This window comes from Cupressus sempervirens, chromosome 10 (genome assembly GCF_028749045.1).
Source record: "Cupressus sempervirens isolate cs-2001-9-10 chromosome 10, ASM2874904v1, whole genome shotgun sequence".
NCBI classification, from domain to species: Eukaryota; Viridiplantae; Streptophyta; class Pinopsida; order Cupressales; family Cupressaceae; genus Cupressus; species Cupressus sempervirens.
The window spans coordinates 830779037-830803979 of NC_143127.1; the positions used below are offsets into that span (position 1 = coordinate 830779037).

General features: G+C 35.9%; 1 protein-coding gene and 2 pseudogenes across 9 annotated transcripts in view; 2 read left to right on the forward strand and 1 right to left on the reverse strand.

Annotated features, from left to right (window-relative positions):
- The window catches only part of LOC149536539 (uncharacterized), a 28229-nt gene extending 3379 nt beyond the window's left edge, over positions 1–24850 (reverse strand). For 3 of the 7 annotated variants that reach the window (XR_016357235.1, XR_016357237.1, XR_016357236.1), the window contains exons 1-3: positions 24410–24843; positions 22140–22250; positions 527–573 (exon numbers count right to left, since the gene is read on the reverse strand). Coding sequence is in view for 4 of the 7 variants with exons in the window: in XM_089805309.1 (XP_089661435.1) it covers positions 10350–10427; positions 10525–10823; positions 10923–11329; positions 24410–24588 (963 nt within the window). In the remaining 3 variants the exon portion in view is untranslated. Of the gene's footprint in view, positions 1–70; positions 574–10107; positions 10428–10524; positions 10824–10922; positions 11330–15294; positions 20100–22139; positions 22251–24409 lie in introns of those variants that run through there. The other 4 variants (XM_089805309.1, XM_089805312.1, XM_089805311.1 and 1 more) reach the window with 4 other exon arrangements.
- On the forward strand, positions 4497–9166 carry LOC149536540 (cellulose synthase A catalytic subunit 9 [UDP-forming] pseudogene; annotated as a pseudogene). The gene has a single exon (XR_016357239.1). The product of XR_016357239.1 is annotated as a cellulose synthase A catalytic subunit 9 [UDP-forming] pseudogene (transcript).
- LOC149536541 (S-adenosylmethionine synthase-like) lies at positions 4552–5497 on the forward strand (annotated as a pseudogene). The gene has a single exon (XR_016357238.1). The product of XR_016357238.1 is annotated as an S-adenosylmethionine synthase-like (transcript).
- Positions 24851–24943: the final 93 nt, after the last annotated feature.

A 24943-nucleotide genomic window follows, 5' to 3' on the forward strand; every position in this document is an offset into this window, starting at 1 on the left:
ACAGGAAATTTATACGACAGAGCATCAGAGATTATTGGAAATGAAATTGCCGTGTCTTGCAAACGTGGACTAGGCAAGTAACACACTATTTCTCATTTCAATGTCGCGCTAAAGTATATAATTAAGGCCCAATATAGTTTATCATTTCCAAAATAGCAGTTGCTAAATTCTCCCTGTGAAGATCAATGGACTGCATTTCACACTCCTTGAGTACATTCATTTCTGATACTTAAGGCCTAATACAATTTATCTTTTGCAACATTTACAATGCATGTTGTTCGACCATTTTACATCGCTATAAGAATTCCAGTCACCAAGGCATTGACAAAATAGGTACTCATCAAGAATGGAACTAGATAGAAGCTTAAAATGGTACCATAATTTGCCAGGCCATAATATGTATCCCAGTGAAATTGATCATTAACACTATTGTAACCGCAAGTCACTATTTGAAATCAAGGGCGTGTTCTTCAAAAGACAGACTCTCAAAAGAAATGGAAGAAGTTTATTTTAATTTGATAAATACATTGTGTAAGCTGGTTTTATTCAGACACCCTTCAACACTCTCCTTGCCTGCAAGATGACAAAAATATTCAATTTATTAGTAAGCCAATGTATGAAGTGAACTACAATAGATAGAAAAGAATGCGATCAAATAATAAGAAAGCATCTTCAATGACGACAAACATAAGAATACAAAACTAAAATACATCAAAATGCAACATTGGAAAATAAAATTGCAAAGACACAATTTACCTTCAACCAATCAACTATCCATGACACGACAACATTTTTATTATCTATTGACCCAATGAATTTCATTTAACCATTTTGCATATTGAAGTGGCACTATCAGAGTAATAACTTTATATAGGATGATGACAATTTGTAACTTAGATCTACACCTGTAAATAAGCAAAGAGTTTTGTCTAGAGAAAATAAGAAATTGTCTTTGCATAAGGATTCTTTTATAAAGAACAAATTTCCACAACCACAAGAAAACAATTTAGTAATGAAACAAATTGTAATCTGAATCCAGCAAAATGGTCTGTAGGAATCACATTATATAAAATGATTTTCTAATCCTCAACTCCAATATCGTGCCTGATTTATTAAGATAATATCTTATACTTTCTATAATAGTCAACTACATGTCTGTAGTCCATCTTTCAGTCTAGATAGGAATGTTTCCTATCCCGTCTCTTTTTTCTTCAGTCCAAATAGGAATGTTTTCTATCCTGTCTCTAGTTTTGTTTCTAATTCCGTCTTCAGTCTACGTTGTTTCTAAAAGAAACAACGTCCTTGTAATTCTTTATAAGGAACACATTTGTTCCTCTGTTAATCAATGAATCATCCGAAAATCCGTTAATCTGCCAACTCTTCTTGAATCTTGTGACATGGTATCAGAGCTATTACTTAAATTTTTTCAAAAAAATTTATAATTTCTTCGTGAAATTATTTGTTTAAATTTTTTCAAAATTATTTCTGTTGAATTTCTCTAAAACCCGCTTAGGGTTTTCGGCCTAGAGAAATTCCCGAACTCGGGTCTGCCTGTGTTTGTTCAACACACTCTAGCCCCATTCGTCCATGCACATCGATCCTTGAAGAAAAATCTGCCATTTTTTATCAAGAAATCTGAAGTTTTTTCAAGCTTTTTTCAGTTAGGGCCTTTTTTTTGAAACCCTAATTTTTGGGGTCGAAAAAATATTTTGTTTGCAGATTCTTGGTGGGTTTTTCGAGAGCTCAACTGGGTTGTTGACTGTTTTTCTGGGTGCCTTGATTTTCGAGCCAGCGGATCCAAAAAATGACAGTAGATTCTTTTTGCGTTGACAGTAGATTCTTTTTGCGTTTTTCGAGCTCTCTTCTGGGTCATTCTCTGATTCTTTAGGGTCTTTCGTATTTTTGCCTCGAAGAACGTGCCTTCACAGATTTTCACAATTTTTCATTGAAAAACATGCCATGGCATCTCTGACAAATATTTTGCTCAAACATAATTCCAAATTCAATGGTCGCAATTATGGAACTTGGAAGCAGCGCATCATCACCATCTTCGAATATCGTCGTTTGGATGAACTTGTTCTAGGCACAAAGTCTCCTCCGACCTCCGACCAAGCAGAACAGGACAAGTTTGATGATCGCAATCGAGAGGCTATTATGCTTCTCAAGCTCTCTGTTATCGATGATCAGCTACCGCAGATTCCTTCCGGCAAGTCAGCTGCAGAAATCTGGAAATATTTGAAGGAGCTGCATGAAACAACAGCACAAGTTATCGAGCTTCCTGATCAAGGCGAAGCTGCATTTTTCGCCTTCTGAATCTGTTTCTATTTTTTTTATGGGTTTGTTGATTTTCTCCTCAAAAATCATTTCAAGTTGTCTGTAGTAATACGCAAGGTTGTGTGAGATTCTGGGTTTGTTGATTTTCTCCTAAAAAATCATTTCAAGTTGTTTGTAATACGCAAGGTTGTGTGAGATTCTAGGTTTGTTGATTTTCTCCTCAAAAATCATTTCAAGTTGTCTCTCATACGCAAGGTTGTGTGAGATTCTGGGTTTTACCGTTTTTTCCACAAAAACGAAGTTTTGCAATTGCAACTTATTTTGAGTCATAGCACTCTTTTGGCAAAGCTTCTTGGTTTGAGCATTCTGTAGATCCAAGGAGGGTCTCAGTTATCATAGAATGTTCCGACATCCGTACGTTGACCATTAAGGGAGGGTATTAAGATAATATCTTATACTTTCTATAATAGTCAACTACTTGTCTGTAGTCCATCTTTCAGTCTAGATAGGAATGTTTCCTATCCCGTCTCTTTTTTCTTCAGTCCAGATAGGAATGTTTCCTATCTTGTCTCTAGTTTTGTTTCTAATTCCGTCTTCAATCTACGTTGTTTCTTTTAGAAACAACGTCCTTGTAATTCTTTATAAGGAACACATTTGTTCCTCTATTAATCAATGAATCATCCGAAAATCCGTTAATTTGCCAACTCTTCTTGAATCTTGTAACATGATTGTTGTGGCTGTGATTCTAATTCCAACCACCATGTGAGTTTACCTCCTGCATGACTTACGAGATGTGCAATGATTAGAAGTTTAATAGGATTGTGCATATCGTGTGTGGAATCAGGATGTTGTTTGTAAGACAGCAGATAGGCATATTCAAAACCCTCTCATGTATAAATTGTTTCCCAATGTCACTTGCACAATAAAATATACATCAATGCTGCTCCCAAGGCTTGGTCCCAAACTAAGAAATACCCGGAGCTGATATGCCCCTCTTACTAGGTCATTTTTATTGCATTCATATGGATCTATTTCTGGATATTGGGCGTTGTAGGGGCAATCAGCCAAAAATATGCAACCCTGAGCCTAATGGCATTCATACTCAGTTTGGGATGGGTGATGGTGGTACTCAGAAATATAGTGCACGTCACAACTGCAAGGGCTTTGGCATTGTTTTATCTGAAGGGAATGCAGTCAAACGTTCATTTCTCTTTCCAGAGAGCCCTAACAACATCTTTGGGAAGCATCAGTCTGCGAGTAGTCTCAGTACCTTTTGTAGAAGTTCTTCAAGTCCTGGTAATCAAACATGAACACCTTGATGATCCATTCCATGCAACTTTGATGTTTTGCTGAGGTTGATGATGCTCTACACAAAAATTTTGACACTATATCCTAAACTACTCCCTAGAGGGTTTCTATCCACAAGTTGATTATGATGACATGTCTGTAGACCTCCATCTACTCAAGTGTCAAAGCTGTTGAAAGTAACGTTACATTTAACGAAATAAAACTTGGTTTCACATCTAATTTTTTTGAAATGTCCACCTCTTTACGTCTTAATGCTTCCTATTGCCCTTCTTTCTCGCAATTCATAATCAGAGTTAATCACCCCTCAAATGATGGTGGCCAATATAAGGGATCAACTGGCAAGTCCACCTCTCAACTGAAGGATTTAGCTGGCCAGAACTGCAAGAATCAACCACTTCACTAGACTGAAAGATCTAAACTAAATGCATATAGAAACAAAACAATACCCAATATATTCCATAGAGAGAGCTCTATTTTCTATTCTCCAGCTAAGATTGGCTTCTCACACACTTGTCTTTTAAAGAAAACTATGTTTTACTTTTCCTTGAGAAGTTACAAAAACTACTTAACACCAACTACTACAAACCGATTACTACCCCTAGTTCATCAATCTTTTATATATGGTGTATGTTGTCAAACAGACAACTTTAATATATGCATCTTTCCATATTTAATCATATATAATGATTAAAAAGACTATGTTGGTCTTGTTGATCTCCTTGAACTTAACCGAATATCTTGTGCTTCTGGTGTTATTTTGAATAATTTGTTGTGCTCCATTCTTAAATTTAGCCAAACCTTCGTATCTGAGCATTACCAACAGTATTGCTCCATATGTAGATGATCATACAAATCATAGCAAAGATGGATTATTATGGTGATTTACACTAAGTTCAAGATGTGCAGTTCAAATCGGTGGGTAGTTACCTAATCAGATTCAGTGTTAAAAACATAGTGAGAGACCCAAATATGGGCTTTGTATACACCAGTTGTCTACGATGTTGGTTTGGATGCTAATAACTGCAAGGTGCCGATGAACATTAAGTAGTAGAGCCCTGATATTACCTAGGGCATGTACAGACATCTTACCAAGAGGCCCAAGGAAACTGGAGCTTGTGACTAGGGTCACATGTTTGGCTATGCAACTGATGAGATGCCCGAGCTCATGCCTCTCACTCATATCTTGGCTACCAAGTTGGGTGCCAAGTTGACGGAGGTCAGAAAGAATGGTACTTAGCCTTGGTTGATGCGTGATGGTAAGACCCAGGTCACCATTGAGTACATAAATAAAGGAGGTGCCATGGTTCCTGAATGTTGAACACACCGTTCTTATCTCCACTCGGCATGACAAAACTATCACCAATGACTAGATTGTGCCAAATCTCAAGAAGCAAGTCATTAAATCGGTGATCCCAGATAAGTACCTGGATGAGAACATTATCTTCCACTTCAATCCATCAGGAATGTTTTTGATAGAACCCCATTCATTGACACATATGGAGGTTGGGGAGCTCATGGAGGAGGGGCATTCTCTGGAAATTATGTAACCAAGGTGGATCGTAGTGGAGCATATATAATCAGACAGGCTACCAAAAGTTTTGTGGCCACTAGGCTTGCAAGATTATGCATCGTCCAGGTTTCATATGACATTGTGGTGCCAGAGACTCTCTCCATATTTGTGGACACAAAGAGAATCGGAAGGATCCACAACAAGGAAATCCTCATCATAATTAAGGCGACCATTAATTTCAGGCCTGACATGATTGCAATCAACTTGGATTTGAAGAGGGGAAGAAATCAGAGGTTCCAAAAGATCTCTGCCTATGGTCACTTTGGAAGAGATGACCAAGATTTCAGTTGGGAAATTGTAATGGCCCTCAAGGTGATGGAGCCCAAATTTTTTGCCTCTATTTGAGACATAATATTGGAGACTTGATGAAGTATTAAGGATGTCAAGAGCATTCATGATATTGTTGATCTTCGTCATTGATGTTAACAGTAAGACGACAAATCATATTGATGAATTTATCAAAAAATATATGATTGTGTACTTAATGTATTGCATAGATACCAATAACTTCATGATCACATCCTAGTCAGTTGTATCTCAAGATTGATGGAGTAATATAATCTACATGCATATCAGAGAATGAAACTGGAAACTCAAAAAAGGAAAGTTTATATACTTTACCTCATACTCTACTGTGACTGGACATGGAGTTCATGACTAATTTGTTCTGTGTAAGTATGTGAAAATAGGAGGCTTCAAAAGATAATAGGTATATGATTATCAGGCATCATGTGGAACAGTGATTTAAAAGATTTGAACAAAAACTAAGGAACACTGATTGAAAATATATACAATATCAAAAAAACATATATAGAAATTAATGATAAGTAATAGTTTGTTTAAAGATTTAATACAGAGGCCCATCTGTTGTGACTTGCGAGCAATCATCAAAGTAATGCTATATTGTGACGATGAAAAGATATTATGAAGTTTAATTAATGACAGAACAAAGAATGTAGCAATGACAAATTCTATAATATGGAAAACTTAAGCAGTAGTGCAAGTTGCAGGCTAACTGTCATTATTATGACATAAGATTTCATTAAACTTTTTCTTATATCATTACTAGTTTTTTTCAAATTAGTTATAAAGTTAGGTGATAATCTAGAACTTGGTCCAAGATCAATTTTATTAAGCACATAATTAGAATGATGTTAAAGATGATTTGGTGATATGAATATATATTAAAAATTAGTAAAAATGCTTTTAAAATCAATTATACATTTTATCTCAATATTTCAGATCACGCTTGATTATCCATTATCAGAAAGAAAAATTAATCGTTAAATATGATTCAAAATATCAAATACAAAATATATGCAATCACTTTAAAAATTATCTTTTAACAGCTACATGAACTCTCAAAAATCTTTACCCTCTTTCTCCAAAAACTCTCAAAAATTCATGGCAACTAACCATATAAGATGATTTGTTGCATGATGACAGAGAAGGAGAATGATTCTGCTGCAAATCCCAACAATGGAGGAGTGGCTTGGAGGGATAGGGTCAAGAGTTGGAAAGCCAAAAAGAACAAAAAGAAAGGACTCTTCCCCAGCAAGATAGCAAAGAATGAAGTACCAGAGGGAGAGCCCCAAATTCCTCCAAGAATGGACAAAGCAATGTATGTTGCATTTGTCTCTCTTTTCATTAGATATAACTCCCAAATTATGTTTTGTCATAGAATGCATCATAGTAGTCCCTGGCTGATGTCTTTTTGGAACTAAATGGCTCTAATACTTTGGTAATTATTTCAGGATGGCTGAGGCCATGCAACCCTTGTCCGAAATCATACCCATTCCAAAGACAAAACTCCAGCCCTATAGAATTGTGATTATCTTGCGTTTGATCATTCTGGGATTCTTCTTCCATTACAGAGTAACCAACCCAGTTGATAGTTCATTTGGGTTCTGGCTTACTTCTATCATCTGTGAAATCTGGTTTGCATTCTCCTAGATTCTCGATCAATTCCCTAAATGGTATCCCATCAGTAGAGAGACCTACCTCAACAGGCTCTCATTAAGGTAATACTATTTCAGCAAAGAATAAAGATTAGCTGTGATTTTGAGAATTCAACCAGAAGTATTCCAAACTATAAAATATAAGAATTTTAATTATTGTTGTTTTTGAATTCAATTATATGTTTTTTCATCAATGTTTGGATTGTATTTGGTGAGCTATTATTAGGATATTTAGAGAGTTTATAGAGTAGAAAGTAAAAGAGACAAGAGATTGAGAAAGATGATGGATCAGAGAGTGTCGTCGAGAATGTCTATGAAAAACTATGTAAAACTGAACTCAAAATCAGCAACAAGGACTATTATACATTGTAGAAAACTGATAAACTTAATTTTTTCTTGCGAAGGTATGAGAGGCCAGGAGAGCCTTGTGAGCTTTCTACTATGGATTTATTCGTGAGTACAGTGGATCCATTGAAAGAGCCTCCGTTTATTACTGCAAATACTGTACTGTCTATCTTGGCTGTGGATTACCCAGTGGAAAAGGTTTCTTGCTATGTTTCTGACGATGGTGCTGCAATGCTGACCTTTGAAACCATGTCTGAGACAGCTGAATTTGTGACAAAATGGGTGCCATTTTGCAAGAATTTTAACATCGAGCCTCGAGCTCCTGAGTTTTATGTCTCCCAAAAGATTGATTACTTTAAGGACAAGGTGCAGCCCAACTTTGTTAAGGAGTGAAGGGCAATCAAAGTATGTGGGCAAAATCTTTTCTTGGGACTGACTATTCTTACCCTGTAGTGTGTGTTTTCAGGAATCAATGTAGAAAAAGTGCAAAGCTTTTCAACCATCTTCATACACATTAAAGCATGTGCCTTTAATTGTTTATTATACAGAGAAAGTACGAAGAATTCAAAGTACGGATCAATGCTATGGTAGCCAAAGCTCAGAAGACACCAGACGATGGGTGGATTATGCAAGATGGGACTCCTTGGCCTGGCAATAACACTTGTGATCACCCTGGGATGATTCAAGTGAGTTTATTGGTGCTCTCAATAAATGTCTCTCAGATTTAAGGATACTTTGTTCTTGCTTTAAAAATTGATCACATTCTTCTGGAATCAATTGGGTTGAATATTAATAACTAATATGTGCAACCTCCCAATTGCATCCATTTTCAAGATCAAAGATGGTTTGGTTTAAACAGCACAGTCGACTGGTTTTAATGGTTCAAATCTGTGAATTGCATCCATTTTCAAGATGGAAGATTGTTTTGAAATACAAGAGGGGGGTTAAATCATATTACTAGATTGATCCAATTGAAATACATTGTGATTTCAAATAAAACATCTAAATAATACTCAAAATTTTGTTTTTAAATTGGACCACAGAGAACTCTAACTAATGACAACAACCCTAATACATGCAGGTGTTCTTAGGACACACAGGGGCATATGACTTGGATGGAAACGAGCTTCCACGACTAGTATGTGTTTCTTGTGAGAAATGCCCTAGCTACCAACACCATAAAAAGGCTGGTGCAAAGAATGCATTGTAAGGATTCGAATCTGATCCTGTCAGTGTACTTGCTATGATAGGGCCAAGCTTATATCTTCATGATTGCTGGTTGTCTGTTATTTGTGGAATGATATGGGCTTTGCATTAATATAAATGTTGGTGGGCAGGTTCGAGTATCTGCAGTGCTTACAAAAGCACCATACATTCTGAATCTGGATTGTGATCACTATGTCAATAATAGCAAGGCCATCCACGAGGCAATGTGCTTTATGATGGACACTCTGGTGGGCAGGAATGTGTGCTACATTCAATTCCCACAGAGGTTTGATGGTATCGACAAGAGCGGCAGATATGCTAATAGAAACACTGTATTCTTCGACTTAAGTAGTGTAATCTATGGCTGAAATTCACAACGTAATATGTTGGTATTATTCGTCTAATGTAAACCTGTGTACTGTGTTTTCAAAAAATTATAGTGTTCTGGTAGACTAGGTCTATTTTGTTTTTCTGGCTTCTTTCACTTTGTAAAGCTATTAGGGTTACAGAGGAGCTTAGACCTAAAGATGTTTTTCTGAATTGTTCTTGCAGATAAACATGAAGGGGATAGATGGCATTCAAGGCCCAGTATATGTGGGTACAGGATGTGCGTTTAATAGACAAGCCCTATATGATTCTTCAAAGACAACACACTATAGCCCTTTCTCTTTCATTTGCAAGAGATGCCTCATAGTTTAACCTCTTAAATTCTGATCAGTAATTGCAGAAAAGCTCTGACAAAATGCATCACTTGAGCTTCTAGACATTCATAGACACCATGCAATTATGGCACCTACATACGAAAATTAATTAAATAATAGCTCCCCTGTAGTCCAAGAACAGGGCACCAACCATCATAGACTTTAAATGGACAGACCTGAACTTTCCTTTCTCCATTAAACATAATTCTACTAAGTGATATGAAAAAGGAAAGGGGGAATGGGATCTCAATGATTCAATATAGGCCCAAAAGATAGAGAATTGTTTGATTAATGACAATTTTAGGTCTCTTTTTAATCAGAAAAAAAGTGAATTATTTATTGACCAAAATTTAGTTCTTCCCCAGTTATACCCCTACCCAATTATCTCCACAGTCCATATCATCAGTTCACACACAAGTGCCTTAAAAATCTTCACCCACGCTGATGCCTTCAAATCTTCACCCACATTGATGTCTTTTTCTTTCTCAGTTCATCCCCTGAATTATTATTCTTGCAATTTTCCTCTAGTTTGTGAATTATGCCTAAATTTGGGTAGAGGATTTGTAAACTAGGATCTTCAAGTGGGACTTCTACATCTTCAAGTAAACCATGGTCTTTTGTTCAACAAATGTTACTCTTCGCCCTCTGGGATCATAATCAATAACAAAGGACCAACCAAGTTGTTCTAAATTTGGAATGAGAAATATTTGGTCACATTGATTTGGAAACGCATAAGGTTCAGAAGTGGCTTCAAACCTAGATGTATTTATCATATAGAATCCATTATCGTGCAAAAAGATTGTTTTATCTTTGCCCATTTTGATTACACTGTACCATTGAACACGAAAAACAACTTTCGTGAAAGATGTAAAATCAAGCTCTATAATATCCTCCAACACTCCATAATACTAAAGTGTGCTTGTGATTGTTCGTCTATCATTTGCATGTGAACGACATTCCACCTCAAATGATGCTGAAACACCACAATCATAAGTGTCTATTTTCATCAATTTTTTTAATGCGAAAATGATGACCAAGATTCCACATTGCTTTGTAATATTTTACCTGAAATCATTAAAATAACAACTAATTAGATTCAATTATAACAAATAAAAAATAAAACACAGTAAATGTATCCAATATGCTAATATATATGAATCACCTCCCCATTCATTGATCCTTTAACAAAATTTAATTGTTGTGGTGTCACTCTATTCTTCTTTTTTATTGCCTCATGTTCAATATTGGTCTTTAGCCAATTCCATGAGCATCTGTCGGTCCATCTTATTTTATGGCTTGCAGGTAGCCCTCGAGAAGTGTTTTCACCATGTTTATTATATATGTCGGCCCATGCCTTTTCATCCTCTAATTTCTTTAGTTCAGCATACTTCTCCATCCATTCCAACATAAAGTCAGAATTGTATGCAATATACAAATGTAATGACTCCCACTCCTTAGCATCTACAACGAAAAACAAAATTGATCAATAAGTTAATAATTATTTGAATTCTTTCATTGTTAAATTTAACATAAAATTATTGCTTCAACATTATTGCATACCTTTTATCCTCTTTGATGTCCCTCGCCCCTCTAATTTTTCTCCTTCAAATGATAGAGGTTGGTTATAATTCCATAATTGTGGAGCTTCAAGGTGCAATTGAGGCAAGTACTCACTCAAATGAACCAATGCTTGGAAAACCACATACCCCTCAACCATGGATCCTTCTGGTTGAGCCTTTTGCCTAACAAATTTTTTTAAAACCTTCATATATCTCTCCACTAGCCACATTGTTCGAATATGAATAGGACCACACAACTCAATCTCTTCTACTAAGTGTACAAGGTAGTGCTCTTGAGAATTAAAAAAACTAGTAGGGAAGTACATTTGAATATCACACATCAAAAGTGAAATATTCCTTTTCCAGTACTTCAAGTCATCCTGATGTATCTCTTTAGATGAGACCCACCTACAAACATTTGCAATTATTAGATAAAGATTTTTTATATCTTCAAAACTGAAAGGATTAGCTCGTACATAGGCACAAGTAATGATGCACTTAAAACGATAAGATTAATATATTATTATGCATTATTGATTCAAATACCTCAAATATTTCGACAATTTGTATATTGTTAATGTAACATCATGATCAAAACTGATTGGTATTGTTGTAGGCAACACATACTACACAATCATTGATGAATAGCCATTTTAACATATGCATGGGCTGATATTATCACTTGGATATGCAAATTTCTAACTAGGTTTCGAATATTTGTAACATACTACAAAGTTACCTTTATCCAATTATGCCAATCGTGTGTTTTTAGGCCCAATAAATCTGATCCATCTCTTGTGAATAAGTTTTTTAATGATGCGCCAAATTCAGAAGGAAATCTAATCACTTTCATTGTTTCAATGATGTTATCTTTCTCGCTTGACATAAGAGTCCATGGAGCATCAGCATATGAGTTGTCTCTGTGTAACCACATGTTTGGCATGATATTGGCAACTTGCAGGTCCTTTCACAACTTAATTTGTGCTTCATGATTGGTTCCATTTAGATGTTTCCATAAGCATTCTGCCACATTTTTTCCAATGTGCATAGTATCAAATAGGTGGGCTATTGGCAAGTTCTCATAATATTCTAAGTTGTAGAAAATTGAGAATCTTTTCATTCCTAGTGGAAATCTCGCCGTTTCCTTTTTGTCATACATCACTTTCCACCTAGCAGGGTTCATTCTTCTTGGCTTTCTCGTTTCCACTTCTTGTCCGTTGAACTTGTTTTTCTCACGCACTCGATAGCAATGATTTGTGGTAAGAAATGTCTATACTCATCATACACAATTTTATTGAGATCTTTTGACTGCCTCTGTAAGGTTTTTGGCCCACATGTTGGACAACCATGTTTCCCCTTTGTTTGTAGCCCTAAAATAAGCATGGAAATTAGAGTTAGTCAATGGCACAATGAAAATAGTAATTACAAAATTAAAAAATTTGTATATTACCACAACAAATAGAGAGCCCAAGGGCATCATGAATTGTCCAGATCAATATTGCATGAAAGAGGAAGTTTCTATCATCGATTGATCTTGATACATCATACATATTTACACCATTCCTTAGTTCACGAAGCTCATCAATGAGGGGCTCCATGTATACAGCCATATCCTTTACCTGATACTTCCCTAAGTAAACCAAAAAAATTATTAGGTTTCAAGAAAAATGAAGTATTTGTATAAAATCTTCAAGAAAGCATTGAATTTATATGTTCTAATGCCTGGTATGATAAGAGTTAACATTGCATGCTCCTTTTTCATTGCCATCCATGGGGGAAGATTGTTGTTAATAATTAAAACTGGCCATACAGAATATGTTGTTCTAAGATCTCCAAAAGGATTGACACCATCCATTGCTAGAGAGATCCTTGCATTCCTTGGCTCATTTCTTAAATGTGGCCATTTTTCCTCAATCTCTTTCCAAGGTTTGCTATCTGCAGCCATACACATGACACCATCTTGAGTTCTCCCATGTGCACGATAGTTCATATATTTTGCCAATTCCTTACATTTGAACATTCTCTCAAACCTTGGCTTTAGTGGAATATGTCGTAATACTTTATGTGAAACCTTCTTGGACACTTGATCTTAGCAATACCTACTTGTGTGACACATCGGACATTGCTTCAAATTTGCATTCTTTCCATAGTACAATATTGGTCATTTGGACATGCGTCATATATATTGTACTCCATTCCAATGTCTTTCATCATTGAAGATTATTCTCTATGAGAATGAGGCAACTTATTGTCCTTTGGAAGTATTTTGTTTGCCAAAAGCCTACATGATAAAAAATCAATTTAATAAGTATACAAAATACTTAAATAAATGAAGACACCAAAGAGAACTGATTTATAGCAATATATATCCTACCTTAATATTTCAGTAAAGCATGTATTTGTCAATCCATGTGTAACCTTCAAGTTCAACAACATAAGTGTTGCTAGTATAGAAGTGTCTGCATTTAGAAATAGAGGCATCCTAGCCAGCTAAGCTATGGGTGAATCAATAAGTTCCTTAGAAGATGTGTAGAAGTCTTGGATAAATTCATTAACTCCAGCCTCATTTATCTGTGAAGTGCTTTCATCCATAAATGCATCTTGCTCTTCATCTTGGGATTGGCTATCATTAGTATCATTCACAGGTTCTTCAACGATGTTCGAAGTTGGATGTGGCTCTTCATAAATTAAAAAATCAAATGAAATGATCAGCAATAAAGTATTAAACAATATGCATATGAATTATTATTATAAGATATGTTATTACAATGGACCTCTTCTATATAAACTTCGTATTTCATTCTATGGATACCAACAAGTCACCGCTTCTTTAATTTCCTATTTTCACACCTTTTGCAAGTGCAATATATCATTTCATTGAAGTATGCATTCGTACCTGGAGCAGGTCTTGGTGCTCATTCATCTGAATATTCAAATGATGACAATGTCCTATTTTCCTGAATCCACCATGTACTATCAACAATAAGTGTGCTAAGTTTTTAACTTGCATAGTATATATTCTTCAAGAGCTCGTGATTGCAACTTGAGAATTTCAAATTCTGCACAACCTAATTTTTATATTTGTATGTCTTTAGCTAACTCGAGATAATATGTTAGAATGATTTGTATCATTGTTTAACACAATTCTATAGCAAAAAATGGATGTGACCATAGGTAAGCACCATCTCATCATACAATCATACCTAAGAACCATCTCATCATATAACCGTACCTAAGCACCATCTAAGAAACACAATTCTCTTCAAAAATCTCTCACGCAAACCTTATGATTATCTTGGTTCAATATCCCAAAGGTAAGATTAATGTATTTGTCTGACTTATTACACATAGTATCGTTGTATGGTTAAGATTTTTGAAGGTATTTTCTAATTTCAAGGGTTTTATCACAGTCACAAAGACATTTCATAAATAGTGTAAATTACTCTAAATAAAATTAAAACTAACCAGTTTAGTATTTTAATCACATTAATAATGATATGAAACATTACTCTATGGTATATATTAAATTCTATTTACTGTTTCATTTAAATAAAATGATATTAGGAGTACAAAAAACAACATAAATCCCTGGTCCGCCATTTTGTGTGGACACCAAGAATATTTCGAAATAGCAAGCTACAACAAAAAATTGTAGATGTTAGTTAGGATCAACACATAAAATGTTGTTAAAATATAGAAAAAAATATGGATCACAAAAAAATTAAAACTCACCCAAAATAGTAGAAAAAAGTGCTTTTGTATGTTACGCAAGAAGTTATTTCAGTATGTGCATGTCTAAACTAGTTTACAAAAACTATAGTCATCAGAATTTCAAATTATTAGAACTGGAAGACTGTAAATCCTCTGTTTCCTTCCAATAAGCCTATAATATGTAAAAATTCCTTGTATGAGAAAAAACTACCAACCATTTTTTTAAAAATAGGTCTTAATTTTTTTAACAAATCAAGCTGTAAATGTCAGTCTTTCTCAGTTGTTTTGGGGGAGGCATCGACTCTTCAGACCATGTATAAAAGAAGACAAACAAACACAGAAAGGGGGAGGATTATGGATGGAAGAAAAGAGGTATTTCAGACAAAACATCATAGCAGAATCCAGGCAATGAGAAGGATAATGGCAGGGGACATATTGCTGTATACAGTTGGAAAAGAAGATTTCAAAATATTGAGCATGGGATTTCATCATACTTATCCAATTTTAAAAACTGATAATAAATTGTCTACTAATACTCTAGTTCTAGAAGCTGGCCTCAATAGGATTTGAGCCTTGCAATTTTTTAGTTGCTAGCAGGTTTTCAGGATCTATACATTGGCTATATATGTCATCTATTATGACAGAGATTTGGCTAGTGACAATTTTGCAGAGGTTGAAGTCACACGCTGACCCCCATACTGTACTACCTCTATAGGATAAGTTTTTGGGATTTTTTTTTGTCTACACTCCAATGGAATGCCTAAAGTGAACAAGACCATATTCATTCAATGTCTTTTTCTTTTTAATCACAAGCACTAACACTCTATGGTGAAGATAAAGCATATGATACTAGTCAGCTTTGAAACATAATCCTGATTAGCCAAGCTTCAAAACTGATGATCACAACAACCCTGTTTACTATATCTTCGAACATTAGAAAGACCACACTTCCATTATTTATATGGTATCCAGTATGCACCAAGTAAATGTAATGCATATGTTCCATCGAAAGCCAAAAAGATTTACAACATTTATGCAAAGAAAAAGAACCTCATTTCACCCCCACAAAAAAAAATTTAAAATTAGGGCACAAGTCTTCATCATTTCCAAATTCAGCACCCACCTAAAGAGTACCTTACCTTATATGCATGCCTTCTTTTATAGCTATATTTATATGACAGATGACTGCATCTACTAGCTCAACCTGGAATAAAAACCTAAAAATCCGGCATTCATACCTGGAGAGGGAGAGAATCCATATCAGCACAAAGGGCAACCACAGGGGCATGGCCATTCATAATGCACTCCCATTGCATCCATCTCTTCCTCTACTACCTTTCTGGTATTGAAGTCATTGAACATTAACTTTGGGTGTCTATGAAGTCTCCTCCTTACTGACTTTAACCGCTCAAACATCTCTCCGTCTCTTGCAACCTTCACAAGATCTTGCCGTTGTTCCCCAACAACAGTACCAACACCAATCACAACAACAATGATAAAAATTAACAACTTCGATGGCGGTGCTTCGTATACCCTCATGACACAAACAATAAGATGACAAGCCATTAGGTTTGTCCAGTACAAACGAGGTTGTGTTGTGAAGGTTTAACGATACATGGATCTCTGTGTTTGAAGCACCTGACCCTCCTTCGACAGGTCGAAAGATAAGTCTTACAGTACCCTTACAAGATCCACATCACACTTTGATTAGCCAAAGGGGCAGTATGGAGCCTCAAGTTAAAAAGGTTTATCCACCATATTAGTTGTGCCAGATGCAAAAGTATATCTTGTCATTTTCATTAAACTATGCATATTCTTCGCTATGATCCATTTACTTAATGATATAAAGATAAAGGTGACTTTATAGATTCGATCTTTATAAGCATACAAACTTTGTACATCTGTAATTTAGTAATGAAACAAATTGCAATTTGAATCCAGCAAAATGGTCTGTAGGAATCACATTATATAAAATGATTTTCTACTGCATTGGTCTAATTTTTTTTGCTGGTGATATGTTTTTTTGGCAATTTTTTCTTTTTATTTATAAACTTGCGAAATAATCCATCCTGACTATGAAACTGTTGGTGGCATCCTGACTATGAAACTGCTGGTGGCATTCTTAAAAATAGTCCAAGTGCCCTGTCTGTGCTTCTATATTTGGGAAGTATGTCTTTGCCAGCATATGTAGCTTGTTTAAACTTTATTTCTACTAGGTCAAGTACAGTCAGTGTGCCCAAATTGTGCATTCACTTTTGGACACATTTTATCAAAAAGAAACACGTGCACCTTGTCTATGATGTGACATTTTAGAGTTAACACTCACAACCTCAAGGATGCAGATTCAAATTGAAGGTTGTGAGATTGTCAACTCCAAGACATGTAGTATCAAACCCTTGGGCATTACTTATATATCTCTATATTGAGATTGGTTAATGAAGATCAGAAATATGGTTTCGGAGGAGCCATTTATAAAAGTCTAGTGATTAATTCAAGTATTACTCCTATGAAGCACCCGAAGGTAGTAAACAGGACATGATGCATATAATCAACAAGTGCCTCATTTACAATGTATATGTTGGTTCATCTATGCACCGTCCAACTCATGTTGCTACTCCAAGTGAATGGAATAACAAATAAACATACTCTGTGATGCCAGTGATCACTATAGTTTTCTCAACACCAAGAAGAGATCATTGCTGATGTGTGCCCAGGTTTTGCAGATGTAAAGTTCCTCATTTCAGCAACTCAAATTAAGTAAAACACATTGAGTAGAAATAGTTGACAAATGCCCAATTAACAAAGGGGTCAATGCCACATTCCTACTATTGCAGGAAGTGCTTCAACCTGACAAATAGCATGGGATGACATAGCACATCACACCTATATTAGAAGAAGTAGATGTCACGGGTGTGGCATTTGCATTCGTCAAATAGGTAGGTCATGATAACTTTAGCGTGCCCCCAAGTTTGAATCAGTTCAAGAGTTCCCCATTATCATGAAAACATTAATGTCCTTGGTCTCAAGTGCTACAGAGCCACATGAATCATCCCTTTGAAGCCAATTCGATTATTTATTGAACCTGAAATATGAAAACATGTAGGGGTGACTAAAATATTTGGCGGGATGTTATTAATGGATGGCTGATAAAATAGGAAGCATGTGTCACAATCTCCCGGTACTGGAGTTTATGAAAAGAGCAAGTTTGAAAATGGAGTGCATCATGTAGTAGAGGAAATTCATGAATTGCTTGGGAAGACATTTGCACAATCACGTAAGCTAACTCCACATGCGAGAAGACATCATGTCTATGGCTTTCAAAGAGCCAAGACTCTATTTGAGAGAACATACATAGCTATGAAGTATGAATGCATGACAACTTAATTGGGACATAATCCAGAATGCCCTCTTTAAAACATTTGGGAACCCAACTGAAACTAAGCATGAGGTTGTGATATCCATAGAACATGATAGGACTCTATTTCCTTTAGTGAGTCTTCATATTCTAATAGAAATTAGTGTCATATTGTCAACAAGCTGTCATCTGGACTCTATTACCTACATCATGCGAAATGAATACCGTAGGAAGCTTACTGTAACTGCATGTGAACCATTTGACAAAAGTTAAAAGGAATACACTGAACATGGTATTCCTCAAATTAGTTTGAGAAGAACGTAAAGACCCCCATGACACACGACATCAAATGCAAAGGAGATCTCATTCAATGATTTAAGCTAGTCCAACCATTTCCACCTCTCTATAATTCTAGAAGCCCTTACAGAAAGCCTCTGAAAATCTGCTATGCAAGAATCCAAATCATATCACGTGAACCGTGCCAACTCGTTAAAGTGCGACTCAAGATATTTTTTCGTTAAATATTTTGATGAATTCATCAGTACACTCGTCATATGTAGTGATAGATCTGTGACCCAAGGCTATAGACCCATGGTACTGCCACTCATGTGCAACTCCATCCAAAATGTATAGTGCCAAACTTAATTGCCTCACCCTCAACCATAGGACTATGAGCTATATGCTCTAGTTGTACATTTGTCATTACCATCAAAACGATCAACTGTAATCTTGCCAAATGCCTGTTGCAGGTCCCTCTAAACTATTGCCTCACCCTCAACCATAGGACTATGAGCTAGGTAATTGTCCAATTGTTGTACCTATGCTCTAGTTGTACATTTGTCATTACCATCAAAACGATCAACTGTAATCTTGCCAAATGCCTGTTGCAGGTCCCTCTAAACTATTGGTCCTCTATGAATAGCCCTTCCTCCACCCCTCTTCTTCAACTATTCCATGAACTCATCCGAAGAAGAATTGTTTTTTATAACTTCAAAAAGGTCAAGTCAGGAGATAGGATCCACCAAGAAACAAAAGCAATCTACAAACAAGCTAAAGAGGAACACACAATCCACATCTAATTCCACAAAAGAATCTAAAAAATCCACTCCTAAGGGGGAATAGCCTAATAAGAAGCCTAATTGTGAACTTCAACTTCCTCTTCCAAACAAACAGATTTTAATATCAAAAAGAGTCAGAGTGTTGGAAAAGGTGAGGCTGCTTGCAAGCTTGAGCTCCCAAACAACAACAGAGCTCATAATTTCACAAGTTGTGCCTTACAAAAGGCCCTCAATCAATAGCACTCCATCATTAGAGCTGCCGCCGCTTAATGATGAAGGGAAGTTGTTTTTAGAGCCCAGGGCTATCGTTGATATGAAGGGGAGAAAAGTCTAAAATATGGTTATTCAAGAATATTTGGTGAAGTGGAAAAGTTTACTTCTCAAAGATGCCATATGAGAGGGAGCAAAGATATTTGATCATCTAAAATCGCGATTGCTTGAGGGCAAGCAAAATTTGGGATGGGAGAATTGTCAAGTCCTAGTGCTAAACTAATTATTTAAATCAGTGTTTTGTAGCATTTAAATATCATTAATAGATTAATAATAATACTCTTTTTAGTCAATACCAAAGAAGAAAAAACAATAAATTCAATTCAAACTAGTTGCCTACTTCAATTTCAAATGCAAACAGGTATTTAAGGACCAAAAGGCACTCCTTAAGCCATTGAATATCTAGTATTTTTCTGAGTTTATGGCCTACATTATTGAACTACTTTGGGGAACAAACCTGTGCAAGAAGCACCCAGGTAGGAAAAAACACCTCTAGTGACTGAATTCATACACTGATCTGAATCAGATATGAAAATAATTATTATTATATTCATTTCCAAACTGCCATCACAACAAGAGTCATTGGAGAGCATCAAAGAAGCACAGAAAAAAAATCGTGGAGCACAAAAGGCTAGGGAGACACAGTGCAGAACTCATGCCACTCACAAGGTGCGGGCACCCTTGTTTGCATTATTGTGTCTGTTGGATGTCCACCAAGAAAAAAATGCCACATGCAACTTGAAACTGTAAGTAAGGGTCATCAACGACAATCCCAATACTATCCCTGCAAATCAACATTCATAATTGCCAGAAAATTTCACCTATAAGGCATCATTATATCTGCAGCACTCCAAGGTTGCTTAGGAAAAACTCTGTAATGTTTGCAACAATATGCAGTAAGCATTATGAATGCTGACTTCCTATTTTAGAAATTATATTTACTGAGATGCTATTGTTTTAGACAGTTTAACTCAAAGTATGTTGCCAATTTTGTTATAACAATGGATAAATGTTCATTACTGTAGAAACGCATTTACTGCAGTTGTGCCATTTTCTGTAGACAATACAATTTGAATGAATATAAGTATTGGATCATAACAAAGTCAATGTCCTCAGACACTACAAAAATGGAATATTCCACCTATGCATGTCTCTATTTTTCTTACAAATATATGAAATGGCATTCAAACGTGGATTTGATTCTCTACCAGCAAATGCAGAGACAAGTTTTTTGACACACCTCACTAACATTTGGTGTATTTAGACTGTGATTCAAAATTTAATGTTCTCTACACTTTGCCCTTATACCATGCAGCAAGTGGATTCTTAGGCTATCCAAACCATAGTTTTATGTCTATGCCCATCTTTGCTCTTTTTATAACATATATGAACTAAGTTTCAAACGTTAGTGTTCTAGCAAGATGTAATAACTTCAAAAACGTTTCAAAAGAGGACAAACTATTAACAGAGCAACCATATCTCATCTTCAGCCACCTTTCTGTTGATTGCAAATAACTGATCTCTTAAGTCTTCTTGTCTAAGAAGTTGTTCCAACAAAGAGTGGCCTCCACTCAACTTTCTATTAAACAACAGGTCTTTCAAATATAGTAGCACCATACCTTTTCTTCAAAGTTTGATATTTGTTGTTCGAATCTTCCCAAAGGTTTTTGACAGAAGTGTCATTCCAAATATCTGATAAATTCATCAGATGTGGACAATTTCGATAACAAAAGAGATTCCTTGGGATGTTTATCAAAATCACAGAAAATTGTGAAAGATGCAGTGCCCATTTTGAGTGTTATCCTTTCATAGTCTCAGTAATCATGGACAGTGAGTATTTCGTGACTTCAAACAATAAAATTTGGCTAATTAATTTGTGTATTTCAAACAAGACTAGGTCTTCAAACATTACCCATGTTTGCCAACATAACAAGAATAAGTACTAGACTAGTCACAAGAAACATGGAACCTTACCAAGGTTTTACCAAAAGAATTCCATTGACACTTTTCCATGGTAACAGACAATATAGGGATTATTATCAAGAATCATAAACAACAATTGACAGGTCTGAGAAACATGCGTAATTTATCTCCAAATCCCTGACTTTAGCATTGCTTTTCTGCACTTTCTGTTGTTATTCTACATTATAGTCCTCTGTCCTAGACACTATTTTTCTACACTTTTCTGTGTGTTCTACTTCTTCTCTGTGCCCCAATCTATAAACTGTCAATTGCTATTTATGTCATCATTTGCATGCTTGAGCCCTTCATTCTTCAACAGGGGCTGAGCTGTACTCAGTGCACACTTGAACTGCTACCTCTATTCTATCTGCCCATTATTTATTTGGCATTGGCATACGTGCCCACAAACAGAAAAAGTGGGTAATCCAATTCAAATCAGATCACCATGCATCCCTATGGCAATAAACTCCTCTTTTTGTAGAGTAATGCTTCTATGTTATAAATCTTATGTGTAACCTTACCTAAAGGGATGGATACGATTTATGAAGCCACTGCTTTAAGGAACATCTTTATAAAAGGAGGTCTAAACATTAGTATATTCAAAATTCAACTGCATAGAAAATGCTGAACAACAAAAGGAGCATGTACCAGCAATGAAAAGTCGGGTCTCTAGTCTCAATCAGTCAATCATACTAGACATCCATTCCAAAGGAGGAAAATGAGGATAAGTAAGAATAGCTCTATTTATCAAGCATGATTCACAAAGGAATAGCCTATTTATCAAACATGCTTCACAAAGCTAAGACATGTGAGAGTAAAACATAATAAGATACTTGTAAAGAATCTAAAGATGAAGACTCACCTGTCTGTGACCATGTCATGATTAATGAAGGGTGGATTTGGGACATTGAGAAGAGAGGGTACTTCAACATTTATGGCTCTGCTAAAAAACAAAAAGGGGTTCCCTAAGATCCTACAAGACAGATACAGAGAAAAGAAGGATTCAAATTGCAGACAAACTGAAAATTTCTATATTTAATGGCAAAAATTTGTCCCTAGCCACGCATCCTACTAGCTTGGCAGAGTTGTGGAATAGGATCTCATAAAAAACGATATTTACTCATTTGCAAATTTCCTAGAACTCATTCAGACTGGTTAAGTAATAGCTTACACACAAGAAAATATATTCTAGATTTTAAAATGAACGGTGACAAAATCAAGACTGGTGCCTTCAACTTTTCTTGACAGTCTAAACAACCTAAATATTCAAAGATAGGTGTATATCCTTCATCTAATCATCAGAGATAGTACTTCTTTATCTATCTTTCTACATTTATCTATCTATTTTTATCTATTCGTTAAAACATAAATAATTTGCATTGCTTGTTTTGTTATCTTTCTATGATTCACACCTATCATTTATTTTCTTTTTGTCCGTTACAAACATACACTGGTTTATAAATTTTTCTTAGTTTTGGAGGATAAATTGACTTATTCAGACGAGCAAAGCTCATATGCAGAATTTCCACATAAAGATGATAAAATCGATGTTGTAAATTCAACAACATATAGCCATAAGTAGTGTATTGATATTTTAGGATTGGTCTTAGATGATCAATCATTCAATAGATGAGTTCAATATGGACTAGTCTTTGAATAGATAAGATCAATACTGAATGAGACTTGGAATACAATAATATTCATGCGGAATGCTGAAAAAACATAAAGAGTTTCAATTGGAGATATTAAACCCATGCTAACAAAACATAAAGAGTTTCGTTAGAGATATTATACCAATTTTAAATATATATAGTAGTACTTGTGTTCATACAGAGAAGTCTGGAGTTTGGACATATTGGGAAGCATAAAGATTCTCATCCAACATTCATTGATAATCAATTTCTCGAGTTCATCATTTTGGCTGAAGACAGTAACAGTTGGCTCTACAAGGTGTTAACAATTGAATGTTCAGACATTACATGCAGTAATTTTTATAATGTTGTACACACATGATTTGGTGGGTCGTCATTTGCATTTCAAATGATCACAGATCCCTCCACAGCTAACCCCATTGTCACTTGGCTCACCCATTATCAACTCACCCCCATGGCACCCTTTGGACCCAAACCTCTTTCACGATAGTGGAAGGTACCAGTGCCACATGAGATTGTTGATTTGGAACAGGGGAGTTCTCATTTGAGGGAATTAGAGTTGGTCCCTCACATGACGTGGTGTATGGGGAGAGGAGTCAAAGGGAAGGGCTCTTGCATATATCCAACATGAGGTATCTGAGACACAGGGCGAGTCAAGTGACCTAGAACAATATTTGGCAGATATGGAGGCAAGCACATGACAATATGTGGCTGATATGGAGGCAGGTGCACGAAGGATATTGGTGTTTTCTCAATTACGGGCCCACAGGGTGGAGGATCAGGCTGTAGAGCGATTGTTGGCATTTGCTAAAGGCAGGTGCATTGCACAGTGTTTTGATTGTTGAGGATGGCCTGCTACAGAGATCAGAGATCCCAGTGATGTTGGAGGACTGGAGGCTTTAGGAGCCCATGAGGGAGAGTAGAAGCCACTTCTTGCAGAGGAGGAATGAGTCGGCATTCCGAGAGGGCTATTATGAACTCAACAGGGCCTAATATGCAGCATCATGGGATCAAGCATGTAGTATACACTTATGGCTCAAAATGCATCTGTGTATGCGGTCACAGGATGGTCCCCTGCAACAGTCCAGCTCAGCATTACTCGGCCGGAGGGTAGGCAAACTTTCATGCCCGTAGGGACCTCTGCATGCACCAGCCTTACTATTCGGCATGGGCACGTTCCTACCATTCTATAGGCTTCTGCATCGAAACGGCGCTATAATCAAACCTAAGGATCTACAAATTTGTTCCTTTTTTTATAAACTTTTTGTATAAAAAGTATTCTCTGCCAAATTCTGTTTTAACCCATAATTATTTTCCATTTGAAACCTTCAAGTAGAATTAAAGATTCTTCAATAGACTAAACTAAAATTGAATCCAAGCTTTTTGTATGTACATAGAAAAATTTGAAGTTAATCTCAACATTATATATAGGCAATACCATATTTACCCAGAAAATAAACTGTAAAAAGCAATAACATACCGTTTATGTTCAATTTCAGGGCACGGAGATGAGTGAAATGCAACGGGTAAAGCCGCTAGAACTAAACGGCTGAAACAAATAGATCCTCCATTGCTACAAGGCAGCCATAACGAAAATCTCCAGGGAGCAAAACCGCGGAAGAAGACTGCAGCTAGGGCATAAAAACTACAAAATATCATGCTTCTTCTAGTACAAATACCCCCTTCTATCCAAATATCGTGCCTCTGATTACTCCATTTTAATGCATTTGCATGAGTGGTTACCGTAGCTTCAGCGCCTGATTACTCCATTTCGATGAGTTTACACGGTGATGCCTCTAATTACTCCATTTGATCGAAGAGTTTGCTTTGCACGGTGAGTTCGCTGCCGCGGGAGGAGAGGAAATGAATTAATCGTGAATAATGAACTATTCGTTGATGCTTTTAGGTGTTGCTTTAATTAGAGACGATTAAAATTTAAATAAATAATATAACTTAAATATGTAATATATTTTAAAGTCACAAGTTAATGTCTACCCTGTTTGATTTCCATTTA